This window comes from Oenanthe melanoleuca, chromosome 1A (genome assembly GCF_029582105.1).
Source record: "Oenanthe melanoleuca isolate GR-GAL-2019-014 chromosome 1A, OMel1.0, whole genome shotgun sequence".
NCBI classification, from domain to species: Eukaryota; Metazoa; Chordata; class Aves; order Passeriformes; family Muscicapidae; genus Oenanthe; species Oenanthe melanoleuca.
In genome coordinates this window covers 6,871,952-6,886,069 of record NC_079334.1, presented here as the reverse complement: position 1 = coordinate 6,886,069, position 14,118 = coordinate 6,871,952, and the positions used below count along the sequence as shown (strand labels likewise).

The 14,118-nt window shown below is 41.9% G+C and overlaps 1 protein-coding gene across 8 annotated transcripts in view; it reads left to right on the top strand.

Moving 5' to 3' along the window:
* PPFIBP1 (PPFIA binding protein 1) overlaps positions 1 to 14,118 on the top strand; it is a 99,524-nt gene that overhangs the window by 62,904 nt on the left and 22,502 nt on the right. For 5 of the 8 annotated variants that reach the window (XM_056511008.1, XM_056510999.1, XM_056510990.1 and 2 more), the window contains 6 exons: positions 3,380 to 3,466; positions 4,676 to 4,789; positions 5,321 to 5,452; positions 9,248 to 9,340; positions 11,606 to 11,720; positions 12,904 to 12,936. In XM_056511008.1, the coding sequence (XP_056366983.1) occupies positions 3,380 to 3,466; positions 4,676 to 4,789; positions 5,321 to 5,452; positions 9,248 to 9,340; positions 11,606 to 11,720; positions 12,904 to 12,936 (574 nt within the window). The remainder of the gene's footprint in view (positions 1 to 3,379; positions 3,467 to 4,675; positions 4,790 to 5,320; positions 5,453 to 9,247; positions 9,341 to 11,605; positions 11,721 to 12,903; positions 12,937 to 14,118) is intronic. The other 3 variants (XM_056511024.1, XM_056511015.1, XM_056511050.1) reach the window with 1 other exon arrangement.

Genomic DNA, 14,118 nt, shown 5'->3' with positions numbered 1-14,118 from the left:
TGGGAAATGGAAAGCCTTTCTCACACAGCTAGTGAAGTATGTTAATTCTTTATTGACTTAAATGATGCAAATTTGATCCAGAACATATTTAGTGCCCTAAATATGCTTGCAGATGCTGTTCAATCAAATATTTGCTTTTCTTTTTTGCTTCTCTTACTGTTTCATTTCTTTCCTTCCCCTCCCCAAAGCAGAGCTGTTGCTCTGCAGGGTGGGTAGTTGCCAGGGTCAGTCCCAGGGGAGGATGCAGATTCCCTGGTGGAGAGATGCTCCTGAGGGACACACTGAGTGTTGCTCACCCAGGTTTTGCACACACACATGTTTCTCAGACTTTCCTGCAGCCCATTCCTTCGTGCTGGGGCTCCTTCCATCCCATCTCCTGATGCACTGCTTTCCTAAATCCAGTGTTTGAGCATATTCCTGCTCCTTTTCTCTTCAGTCCTGCTCACTACCATCATTGCTCTGTTCTTTTCATGTGTTTCATTTCCCCTCTTCCTTCCTTATCTCTGTGGGAAGACTATCATGCCAAGAATCAACTATTTACTTTGAAGACAGTGCTTAGGCTGCTGCTCTTGGAAATACCTGCCATGGTCTTTCTCTATCATCCATTCTCCAACTACTATCATTTTCTCCACTGAAACCAAAGCCAGGGGCTTTCTTGCCTTTTCATACCTCAAATTAAGAGTCAGTCACAGGTATTTTACAGAAGTTACAACACTTCAAGCAAAAAGCAAACAATTCTTGTGTTGTACACAGAATTTTCTGGGTTTGTTGTGCTACAGGAGGTCTGGTTTTATGCAGATTTTAGAGAATATTTCTGGCAATAGCCAGAAAAGAGGTCTTTGCACCCTGTACATGCAGCTCTGCAAAGATTTGTCCCAAAGAATAGATGAACTGCCCTAAGTGTTTGACAGGATGAGAGGAAATGGCCTCAAGTTGTGCCAGGTGTGGGATTAGGTCAGATATTATGAAGAATTTCTTTCCTGAAGGGGTTATTAAACATTGGAACAGGATGTCCAGGGACATGGTGAAGTCACCCTCCCTGCAGGGATTTAAAAAATGTGTGGCTATGGCACTTGAGGACATGGTTTAGTGGTGAACATTTAGTGCTGCTGGGTTGATGATTGGGCTTGATGATTTTAGAGATATTTTCCAGCCTTAACAAATCTGTGATTCTGTTAGCACTGATTTTTGTTTTGTGGGAGAAACTTGTCCTGTTTGGGGTTCCCATCTCCTCTTTCTGGTGGCAGGGTGCAGCTGCAGCCTGAACTCTCCCTCTCCCAATGCTCCTACTTTAAAGCCAAGGCTGACCTGCTGAGCCAAGCAGATTTTTCCTGAGAAATGTGAACAGAGTTTAACAACAAAGGTGTCTTGGCAAGATGCTGTGCACAATGACTAACAGCATTCTGCTTTCACACCTTGTTGGTTTTCACAGACATGTTAATCGTGCTGAGAAACCAAAGCTTGCCTCCCTACACTCTTCCTGCAGTCGTTGGTTTTAGTTAATTTGTGTCTGGTTTTGCTGACTGGAGCTATCAGGAGAGTCAGTGGTTCAGGTGTTGATGTGGTGGTTGGGAGGCAGGGAGTCAAGTCTGTGCTTGGCAAGGAATTCCGTGTTACCCCAGCAGCATGGAGAGGTGTCTTTGCAGCTGTGCTGCCTGTAGTGAGGGATGGATACCACCTTCCTACATCAGACACATGCACTGGATTGATAAATGTGTTGTATATTACAAAATACAGATGCTGTTCTTCTGCAGGCTGAATAAGTGATGGAGATGTACTGGAGGACTTAAGGGAGCTGCAGAGCAGCAAAAGCAGATAAAGCCCTCAGTTCTGTTTTCACAGACAGCTCAGGTCACAAAATCTGAAGGATAATCTGCTAGTTGAACATGTAAAAGGTTTATTTCATTTTGAATTCTTTCACCTAAATTGAAGTGTTACAAAAGTGAAGATCTCATAATCTTGAATGGCATGAGTTAAATTCTGGTAGAGGTCGAGGGTAAAATGTGGTAAAATCTGAAGTCTGGATGAATTTTGCCCTGGGATTTTTATTGTCTGGGTGGTCAGGTGGCTTAGTATTGTGCTGCTAAATAATTCAGATACAAGGTGATAATTATGATCAATGTGATGAAGTGCTGGTACAAATTACTAGAGAGCATCCTTTCCTAGTCTGCTGGAGCAAATTTCAGGGAAGATATTATGGTATTTCATGCTTGGGAGACACTTTTGGTACTGCTCAGTGGTTTAAGACTTTCCAGGACTGATTTCTTGAGAGCACTGAGGTGAGGTCAAACACTTCTACCTGCTCCTGTTTGCTTTGTGTCTGATCTTTAAGTGATGCTGGAGGGAGTTTTATTGTTTCAGGCTCAAGCAAGGCAGTTTCTCCCCCCACCCAAGGTCAGACATGTCACTTAGAAGAGGAGTTTTAGCCAGGAGGTTTCCTGAGGTATCCTCTGTAATCAGGGGAGATTCAAAGCAGGAGCTTGAGGCTCCTGAGTGGTGGTGGCCTCTCAAGGCAGGGTTGTGCTGCAGGCTCATGGGGCACAAGGATCACTCACCCAGTTTCTTTTCATCACATATTCAGGAGGAAAGCAGGGCCCCTCAACATTGTTGGATGCCTCTGCTGAGCACCCTGAATTTCAGAGCAGCTTCTCAGACTCCTCTAAGTGATTTATGCCATGATGGGAACAAGGCTTCCTTTTCTGAGCCGAGATCTGATAGTGGCATGGATCACAAAGTGCTTTGAGACAGCTTTGAGTATGGATAGAATAAAATCCTTCCTGCTGCTCAAGAGCATTGAAATTATTATGAAGAAAGTTGCTGATTCCTCTGAACTCTCTGATAGCATTAACATGTATTCTTGTTTCTCTCTAGCCTCAGGCAGCTTTACAAAGAGATGTGTTTAGAGTGCAGACATTCACCCATACCCAGTAGAATGTGCCTGATGTAAAAAGATGTCTCTGGCTGTGTGTATGACTTGCAAGAAGCATAATACACATTTTGTAGATTGTATGTTTGCCTTTTTTCACTTGCTGAATGTCTCAGGGTATTTGTCTCTTTGCAAGTATGGCTTAGTGTTGTATAGCAATGAGTCCAAGTTTTGGAAGCAAAATGTTGAATGCACAGTAAGTGAATTTTGCAGAACTGGGTCACCATAAGGTTCTTCCTTTCTCATCTTTAAGCCCCTGAACAATTCTCTCCTGAATGGTGGTTGTGTGTCCTTTGTTGACAGTTTATTTATGTGTAACCCTTAGGAGGCTGCAGAATACTTCAAACCTGTTCTAAAACTGTGCAGACTAAAAATGCTCATTAAGTGTTTTGGTAACGTTGGATGACACTGTGGCACAATAGCTGACTATGCAGTATTTGTTGTCTTTTTCAGACTAATGGACACATATCTGGGAATGGAGATGTTTATCAAGAAAGGCTGGCTCGTCTGGAAAATGATAAGGAATCTCTTGTTCTGCAAGTGAGTTGTCACCCAAATTATTTTTTTCTGCTCTTGCATTCACGAGGCTGTCTGACAGTATGTGATAAAACCTCTGAGAATTTATTGGAGTTGTGATGTCTTGGACAGTGTTCAGAAGACTTGCTGGTACATGAGAATTTACCCAGATTAGGGAAGGGTGTGAATTTAGATTGCAGGAAAAATCTAAAGGTCCTTCTTTCTTTGTATCTGTTCTCTTTGAATTTTGTTAGCAGAGCAGGTCTGCAGAGCAGCCACCTACTTACATCCATGTGAAAGCTAAAGATCACTATTTCCCAGGGCTATTCACACAATGTCTGTATCAGGAGACAGTTGTCCTGTCCTTAGGAAAGGTGTCAAAAGCTGCAGGACTGGCCAGCAGGCAGAAGGAGACAAGCAGCTCCCTGATGGTCCTGCTCACCTGCTGCTGGGCTGGACCAGGTCAGCCCTGGCTGCTCTGCCTGCTGGCTTTCTCCTTCTGTTGGAGCCAGGAATACCTGGCACCCCTTGGACTGGACAGGTGGCATTCCCTGATGTGGACCCAGCCTAGGGGCTGTGACAGCACTGAGCTCTGCTTTAGGCAGCTCACCCTCCTTGCCAGCAGTACTGCAGGAGAAGCCTGTTGAAAATGAAAAAATTCATTCAGAAAAGGCAAAATGTGAATCTGTCTGCAGTCTTAAAAATTGTAGTCTTGGTCTTACCCAGCCTCTGGCTGTGTGTTTTAACCTCCTTTGCTTTTATTGTTCTGAAAAGGAAAAGTGCTTGTTATGGTATAGTGTGCAATCACTTGGGAAGGAGAATAAATTATAAGCAGTGAGGTTTATGTGGTGGTTAAGGTGGGAGTTAATGGGTTGAGTTAATGCATTGTCACAGCAAAGGTGTAATTATTGGTAGTAAAATGCAGCAGCCACCCCTTGTGAAAATTTCCAGTGAGGAGGGGAGCTGCAGAATTGCAATGTGTCTGCCAGAACTTTGGCTGAGATTCTAGTAAGTGTGAGGGGAGAGCCTTCCCTCCACTTCTGTTTCTTTTGCCAAGTGTTGTGTCCACTGCAGAACTCTGCTTCTCCTCCTCCTCCTCCTCCTCCTCCTCCCTGCATGGTCCCAGTTAATCTTTGGCCCAGCCAGCGCTGCTGCTCACCTGCAGTTCTTCAGCTGACACACATGGCACAGGAGCAAGGTGTTAAACATGCATCTCTTTCTTCCTGTGTCCAGGTCAGTGTGCTTACAGACCAGGTGGAGGCCCAAGGAGAAAAGATCCGGGATCTGGAGTTCTGCCTGGAGGAGCACAGGGAGAAGCTGAATGCCACAGAGGAGATGCTGCAGCAGGTATTTCACAGCTCCATGTCTGTCTTGCCTTCCCTCTGCCTTAACAAGCCTTGGTGAGGGCTTCAAGGTGTTGCAGCCCTTGATGTCTCTAACTAAGGGATAATTTTCTACCATGCTGGCTTTGAAGTCTTTGTACTTAGTAATGTCAGTGCTGCTTTACACTGCAGGAATCCAGTTCTGCCCTCCTTTGAGTCCTTCCCCACTGAACTTCCAAGAGCCTTAGATGAAAGCCTCTGGCAGGATGGGTGGATTCCCCTCACAGCTCCTTGCTGCCCAGAGCAGCTGTGATGACAGACAGGCTTTTTTCTTGTGCTGGCAGCCAGCCCCTGATAGTGCCCCTGTGATCCCAGATGCATTCTAGGTGCCTGGAATCTGTCAGATGGATAATAGCTGTGTCTCAGGGCTTCACATAGTGCAAGGATGAGGGTGATGCTATTCCCCATGAAGGAGACCTTTAGCTGTCAAAATAAATTACTGGCTTCTTCCCCTTGGGTAAATAATTCCATTCCCTTCCTCTTTATCTCGAATCAGGAGCTTTTAAGCAGAACAACTCTTGAAACTCAGAAGCTGGATCTTATGGCAGAGATTTCCACTCTGAAATTAAAGCTTACATCTGTAGAGAAGGATAGATTGGACTATGAGGACAGATTCAGAGACACAGAGGTGAGTAAACCCCAAGAGGATAAATTTTGAAAGCTGTGTGTGTCTTCACATTACCTGAACATTTTCTGGGATTTTTTTTTTTTTTTTTGTCAGGCAAGAAGGGGACTCATCTTTAAGGTTAGAGCATGTTCCTTTTAAAATAAGGAGTGTCCTCTTTGTTAAATTCTGGTTTTACAAAGGAAGATTCCCAAAGGCAGCTTTTGATTCTGGCTGTCAGGTCTCAGGAGAGATGGATTTAGGTTGGATTTAAATAAAATCATGAACATACTGCACTCTCCTGACCCCACATGAAACTGTCACCTTCTGAGTAAGGCATGTCTGAGGCAAATGCTTCAGCCCAGTGTGAGTACAAAAAGCAGCCATGTGCAGAGACACAGCACAGTACAAGAACTTTTGGGGTTGGTAACAGGGTGAGCTGACTCAGTGTGGGGCTATTGGGAAGCCCAGGACCAGAGGCTTGGGGGGAGCAGAGCCAGGTAGAGCTGCCATCCCTGGCAGTGCTCTCCCAAGGCATTTCCCTCTGTGCTGCAGGTCTTCCAACTTTGTTGGAAGCCAGAAAGCCTCAAAGCAGGTGGGCAAAGCCAGAAAACCTCAAGTATCAGCTAAGCTGTCCTGACAGGGTGATAGAGCCCATATCAGAAATACCTCAGAGTCTGTCTGTGAAGCAGAATGAGTTTCCAGTTTTGGATTCATAAATGAGCTGAAATATCAGGTCATGGTTATGACTGTGGATATTCCAGGTGTCATTTGTTTCTAGCAGGAAAGAAACCATATTGCCATGAGAGGACACAAGATTACCCTTTCCACTTCTGCCAGTGGTTTCCCAACGCTTCAGTTTCCACCAAAGCACCATTCCTCACTTGTACTGCAAGCACAAGAACAAAAGTCAGACTTGCTTTGGAATTGCTCTTTGGGCTTGTCTGAAGTAATCTGCAGACCCAAAGTCCACAGACTGAAAACTAGTGACTTGTATCACTTTCAGATTTGAAAGTGATTCTTAGGTAGTGACAGCAGTGTTCATTTCTGCAGTGCAGCACATTTCCTTGGGTGCTGCCAAGCTGTGGGATGGATTCCTGTTGCCACCTGCTACCTTTCCCTCTAGTTTGGTAACAGGTGTTATGTGAAGGATCACAGCACTGCCTTCAGAGCAGCAGATTGTGCAGTGCAGGAGATCCCTGTGCCTGGCATTGCTGGAGAAACTGGCAGGGGGAAGGCTGGGGGGAATCACTGAAGGTCTCCTGCATCTGTGGGAGGTGTGTGTAAGAGCTGGCTGCTCTCACAGCTCTCCTGGGACTCTGCCCACACAGAGCTGGCTCTTTCATGAATTACAGCAAATAACTCTCTGTGGGCTGACACTCTGAGCAGCCCAAATGAGGGATAAACAAGCTGGCACCAGCAGTACATGGCTGTGGGGAGGCAAGCTTTGGTCCAGATGACCACAGGGGGCAGGTGCTTTCCTGCCTGGGTTCTGTTGTACCTGCACTTACAAACACCCTGGGGTTTCTTGTGCTTTCCAGAACTGTTAGCAGACATGACTGGGCTTTGAGTGATTTGCTTCCTCTGTATCTATCCTTATTTTTACTGAATATTGTAGAGTTCTCCTAGACTTCCCCTTTTTTGTTTCCCTCCTGAACTGCAGTCTCTCCATGACTTCATAGCACAGCAAGGTGGGCATGGAGCTGCAGGTTCCCAGAAAAATGGTTCCAGCGTGGGGAGTACACCACAAACTGCAAATCTGTACTCTCTGTGCAGGAGGCTTATCTTCTGTGAAGATTTCTTCTTTGAAATACTTTGAAGTACACTAAATGCCTTTGATAAAAATAACTTAATTTTTATTTAAATAGTAGTTACTGTAATTAGGGACTATATGGATTTATATCAAGGGTATTCATGCCAAAACTAATGAACTATTACTAAGATGTTTCTCCCTCCATTTGAAAACCAGAATGATGCAGTTTAGTGTGATATATATTATTATTTTTTCTTCTTTATTTCAATGCTTTAGGCTCAAACACTGAAAGGGATATTATGTCTAAATTTCCATTTGGTTTACTGAAATTTTGAATGTCTAATTAGTTTAAAGGGTCTCAGCCCTTACAAAATCTCTAAGAGATATTTTGGAGGCAGTATTTATTCAGAAGTACACAGTATTTTATTCAGTGTTGATCTGATTATATTGCTGTTTATCAATTATTTCAGAAGAGTATTTAAATGAATATTTAAAATATTCAACCCTAAAACACATTATGGATTTATGTGGAGTGATTGAAATGGAAAAAGATTCATAGTCAACCTAGGAAAGCAAAACTATGAATATTGTTTCTGGTTTTATTTATGGAAAAGAAAAAAATGGATGTCTGACAACTTGTGGAACTACTGTCTCCTACAGAATTACCATTCTGATTAAATCCTTCATATTATCCATTTGTTACTTATGTCTGTCATTGCAACTTCCCATTCCAGCTTGGTTGGTTACTCATATTCCCCAATCTTTGTCTAAGGAGGTGTCTCACTAGATTTTTGTTCTCTGGGATTTGCTGTCTAGATGTTCACAAGCACCCAGCCTTTTCAAAGCTAATTGTGTGCTTAATAGAGTTTTGTAATTGTTCTGTTCTTTAAATTATTCCAGTATTTCCACTTTCTCAGCAGACACCAGCATTATTTTCCTTGAGGAACACAGGTGGTCTGAGTTGGGCTGAGTTTATGAAAGAAAATACCCTGCATGGGAGTTTATTTAGGAAAGAGTCCATAGCCAGACTGGGCCTTTGAAGCAGCAGCCAGAGGGTAAAACTGGCTCACTCACAGGGAGTTCTTTCTGATTTATCCACCATCACCTCAATCTGGTTGCAAGACTGTTTTCTGTGCCACACTGAGTATTTTAAGTCAGGTAGTTCAAGTGACAAATATGTGGAGAACAGCCTGAGCAGTGAGTTCCACACAACATACTTGGACATTGGATCAGGAGAGAAAAGCCCCAAACAAATAAATTGTCAAGGAATTTCAGGTGTACCTGAATGAGAAAGTCATAGATTAGAAGTGGTAATTACTAAAAGCATTAAAATGTTCTGTACTTTCACTTCCCTCACAGTTCTGAGAATTGAACTTAGATCTTTCTGAAGAAATACAGATGGTGCTCTCTTGGCATCAGGTTCATTAAGCACAAAATTAATAACCAGAGGCTTGTTTGTAAGCTTAGGCAGTGTGGTGTGGGGCTGGAAGGCAGGTGTTGTCAGGGACCCATGAATACCCTCTAAATGTCAGCTCCTGGCTTGTTAATTTATAAATCTCTATTACTATTAGCTCTGAAAAATTGTGCTTAGAGCTGTTAGCTCAATGTGCAGCATTGCTTGACATGGGTAGGGTTTGCCTCAGATGTAGGAAGGAAAGCAAACATAAGGACCATAAAAATTTCTTATTTGGGTGTGATGAAGCCCTGGCACAGGTTGCCCAGAGAAGTTGTGGATGTGGATCCCTGGAATGTCCAAGGCCAGGCTGGATGGGGCTCTGAGCAACCTGGGATAGTGGAAGGTGTCCTCAGCACAGGGAACACAACTTCAAATTATGTCTCCCTTTGTCCTCTGCCCTCTTACATTCAGTGCACTAACACAGAAACTGAGAAACTGGATATTTAGGAAGCTCTGAGTTGCTTGACTTACTGATGGATGTGGGTGGTGTGGTTTTGTGCACTGAGTTTCTTTCATGCCTGCTTTTCTTGTTGTTACAGTCTTAGCTGTTCTTCTGTTTTGTTTACTGAAGTTCTTTGTTGTTTCTGGTTGTCTTTTTCCCTCCACTCAGGATTTGATCCAGGAAATAAATGAATTGCGGTTGAGGGTGGGAGAAATGGACAATGAAAGACTCCAGTATGAGAAAAAACTGAAAACAACCAAAGTAAGTGAGGCTGAGGGGAGAGGCAGAGAGGGGTGTAAATCAGGCTTTAGGAATTCACTCTTTTCCCTAATCCTTGCCTGCACCCTGCAAAATCCTGAGTACTCTCAGGTCCTGGGGTTTCATGGTTCTCACTTAGCAGCAGTGGCTATTCCCAAATTTCATACTGTGGTTTTCAGCTTGAGCATTTTTCTTTAATGAAGGGTAACTTACCATGCTGTTAACAGTAAATTTATTATCTGCTTAGACCCTGTTTCACATGTGTGTCAAGAAATAGCAGTTGCAGTATGTAAGGTGTATGCCACAGGTTAAAAACAGCATTTATTTTCTCCTAAATGTGCTAAAAATAAACCACTTCTGAAGAGAAAGCATTCACCTAAGTGAATTCTAGCAGCCTGTTTCTCTAACTGTCTAACTTCTCTTTTCCATTTAGCCTTGTCTCTTTTCTGCCTTTAGTTTTCTCTCACTCCTCTGTCTCTGTTACCAGTCTTTAATGGCCAAACTTTCTAGCATGAAAATCAAAGTGGGTCAGATGCAGTATGAAAAGCAGCGGATGGAGCAAAAAAGCCAGATGCTAAAGGTGTGGTAGTTTCTGGGTAATGCTGGGCCTGTTTTGAATCCTTCATGTTCCACCCTTTACTGGTCTGTCCTGCATTGTGCTGTCATGCTCTGTTCTTCATTAATTGCTGTGTGTCAATATGCAGTGTGCCCTTCCTCCTTAGATATGGAAAGCTCTTTATGTAGATATTCCTTGTAAACAGCTTTTATATTGCAGGGAGAGGATTTTCCTGCTCTGAACCTTGCATAGGTTACACATAATGGCATTAGACTTGAGTTAAAATCACTCCCCTTCCAAGGGAAGATTGCCTCGTCTGCAGCGTGCATCCATTATTCAAACAGAACTTTTTATCACCCTTTTAGAGAAAATGTATTCATGAAAACTAGCTGGGAAATAGTGATTCTTTTATACCATCCCCTCTCCCACATGTAAATTTGCATATCATGTTTCTAATTCAAGGGAAGAAATACACATTGACATCCACATGCAGCTCTAGTTGCCTGTTGGTTTAACAGCAGCTTCTCAAGTGACCAAGGAATGGTCTTGTTTTGGACTAGCATGGATCCTACACTGGCAGAAATCCCATCATAATCTGTGCCAACTTGGAGAATTGTAATTATTGCCCAGCCACTGTTGTGGAAAAATCTTTGACTTCTTGACAATTTTAAGATTGATCTATTTTTCTTTTAATGATACTTCAGAGCAAACAGGAACCAATTTCAGGAGATTCTAGTTTGGTTTATTCCATTAAGGATTCAAAACGTCATTTAGAAGCTGTAAATGCCAAAATGATGAGTCTTGCCTTGTTTTGCTTTGTTTACAAACTGAACAAATTAAATTTTCAGTGTTGGGTACAGTTGCAGTGAGGGTCCTGTCTTGATGATGCTGTTGCACAAGATATCCTCGGACATCAAAGAAACATGTTACTAAACTGGGTAGGATTTGACTCAAATTTTAAAAAGTTAAATGCATGGATCTGTGCCAGTCACTTGCTAGTGCAGATGGTTGGATCTAAGTTAAAACTTAACAGCATTTTTCTAATACACCCCAACTCCCCCAAACACCATCTGTCTTATTTCCAAGAATCCAAGCTCCAAGCTTTCTTTCCTAATGCTTGATCAGCAGACTCAAACTGTGGCAGAGGTACCACATTTTTGTCTGAACTGCTTTCCAATATATGTTCATGTGCTTGCTGGTGTTGTGATTGATTTTTCTTCCATAAGAAGCAGTGGTAATTTCTGAAACTGTCCTGGTATAAGCACAGTTTCAGAATTGTTCAGCTTCAAACATGCAAAATGCCCTATAAATTCAAAAAAAATATGTGGAAATGTTAGCATTCAGCCTTTTCACCTTTTCATTTTTTCCTATCTCTGCAAGGCTAAACAAATAAGAAAACTGGTTTGTTGTTTTTTTTTTTTTGTCCCTTTTTCTCTTTAAATTTTGATGTGAAGTTTCTTTCAAATTATACATGAGACCAACATTTTCAGACCACAGACCCCCTGTTTTTGCTCTGTTGTGGGCTCAGAGGTCTGTTGGGATGTTCAGAGTCACTTTGGTGGGTGCACATTTAACAGGCAGTGTTAAATGTCAGGGACCCTCAGTCATTCCCACCAGCTGAGGACCTGTCCACTGTGCTTCCTAGGAGGGAACTGTGGAAACATCTCAGCTGCCTGTGGAAGCTGTCACTGAGGGGATCTGTGTCTTTGCAGGATGAGCTGTCAGCTCTGAAAGACAAACTAGAGCAGAAGGAAGCCGAGGTGAAAAGGCTGCACGAGAAACTGGTTTGCAAGCTGAAAGGAGAAGGGATTGAAATCCTGGACAGAGGTAAGAAACAGGGACACAGCTCTGTCACCTCATCTGAGATCATGTTTCCTTGTACAGGAAATAACTGATAAAAGCCTCAATTTTCCTGAACTTTGTCTTGATGTTTACCTCTTGAATATATTTAGAAGGTGTTGACGATGCAAGTGCTAAACTTACTGTCACAGCAAGGTCTTGGTCAAATTTAAACAAGGCAGAAAAATCCTTAATTAGCTCCTTATGTGGCTTGCATGGGGTCTCAAAAGATACAGTTTATGCTGTCTGAGAATTTTTTAAACTAATTTCAACAAATGCTCCAAAAACATTGTGTTGAAAAGGAAAGGGGAAAAACCATACTGCAGACCAAAGTATGATGTGGACCTAGCTGTGAGTAGGTGAAATCAGGGACTGATTCTGGATTTGTGTGCTCATTAAGTCTAATCCTTAATTAAGGTTGAATTAGCACAAAAATTTTACCTGCTGGGTAATTGTTTTATTGCCTTTTAAAGAAGAAACTATTAGTACTTGTTAGTATTTATTTGAGGGAATCTTGGATTGAGGACTTATTTAAAACCAGATTTTTTTTTGTTAAAACATCACAGAAATTTTCCACAGACTTTTCTGTCCTGATGCAATTTCAATTCTAAATATATCTGACTGATAGTTATTGCTGATTTTAAGATTGTGCTTTTAAAGTATGTTTTCTTAGAAAAAGAAATGCACAAGAGATTAGTCTCCTCCCCTGACCTGAGGAGGAATATGCTGTGTGTAGATTGTCACATTTTATTTCATGAAATGGTGTTTTCAAAACCACTGCCTGAGATCACTAAAAGTGACCACAATGAACTGTGATTCCATTTTTTTTAAAGAACATTTAAATGTGAACAGGGTCTGACTTCACTGCATTCATGACTACTTATACAGGGCTTTTTTCCCTGAGGAACTGCTTGAACTCTCATTACCCTCTGGTCCTCAGCTTTATGGTTTTCAATGTAGCTCAGCAGAAGATCTTTTGCTGTGATGAAACATGTTTTATCTGCCTTGGACTGATACTAAAAAATGCTGTTTGCAGATAAAAAGTTATCTGCCTCATTAGCTGAATGAAGTGAGGAAGAGTTGATTCATTATGTATCAATAATGTCTTAAAAGTTATTTCATGTCATAACCTTCCTGCTAATTCCCAACCCAATGGATTTTCCCCGCACAGATGAAAATTGTAAAAAGAAGCTCAAAGATAAAAGTAAGGTTCCTGGTGTCTTTCCATGAGCATTTGCATTCCAGAAGTGCTTTCCAGAATAGTTTTCTGCATGTGTTTGCAAAACTGCTTTTAACAAACATTGTTAGGTTGCATCATCTATAACCCTTAGTTACACTTACAGTAAAACTGGACAACAGGGTTGGGTACATCACACTTAAAACACAAAGTTTTCTGAAGAAAATCTGATAGATAAGGAAGATTGGGTTTTGGAAAGTCTCACAATGCAGGTATCTCTGTGAAATGCAGTTGCAATCCAGTAGACCAATTTTTCAACTGAGGGAAAATCACTGGAACTGGATCAGTTGCTGCTTTAGCCCAATGTGTCTGAATGTATTTCATCTAGAAGCCAGCCAGGCAGCTTCTTTTCTTCTTGTATTTCATTAAGGAGGAGAATGTTCTTCCTGCTCTGTTTGCTTTCCATTAATTTTTAGGAAGCTGAAGCAGGGCTTTTTCACCTGTGAGTTTGGCCACCTGCCTACATTTGTAGTGAAATTTGATTTTTACCTCATTCATGCAAGGTAGATCTTTAGGAAGAAATGGAGATTATTTCCATTATTTTGAAATTCTTAGCCCACAACACTTCCAGAACATACATGTTCCCGTGTATTTATACTTCTTGGTAAATAAGGATTATAGATGAAGCACTGTTGTCTGTGTTAGGAACCTTTCCCAGGCCTGAGCTGCAATGTCATATTCCAGCATGGCTGCTCATCACAGCAAATACCTGTGTCATTCCACTGTGCCCTCCTCATTGCTCCATCCATGCTGGATTAGGGCTGAGCATCACTGCATCATGCTTCCTTCATCACATCCATTAATCCCCTGGCTCTTTGAACTCTTTACTGAGGATGTGTTTCATTGCATTCCAAATGTAGTATATTTTTTTATTATTATTTTGAACTTCTTCTTTTGCAGATATTTGATTATTTTAAAGATGGAGATAGTGAAAGTCAAGCAGTAGTTTTACTTTTTGAGTTTTCCATTCTTGTAAGGCTTGGAGAGGGGTGGGGGGAGGAAGGAAATTTCCTGGATTTCATCATTTCCTTGATAAAAATGGCAGAGAAGAGGTTTTGAAGACAAATAGCTTTTCTTTGTGTTTGCATCTCAAAAAGAATTTAAGTGGCATATGTTTTATCAGTGAATTTGTCATTCTACTTTCAGATA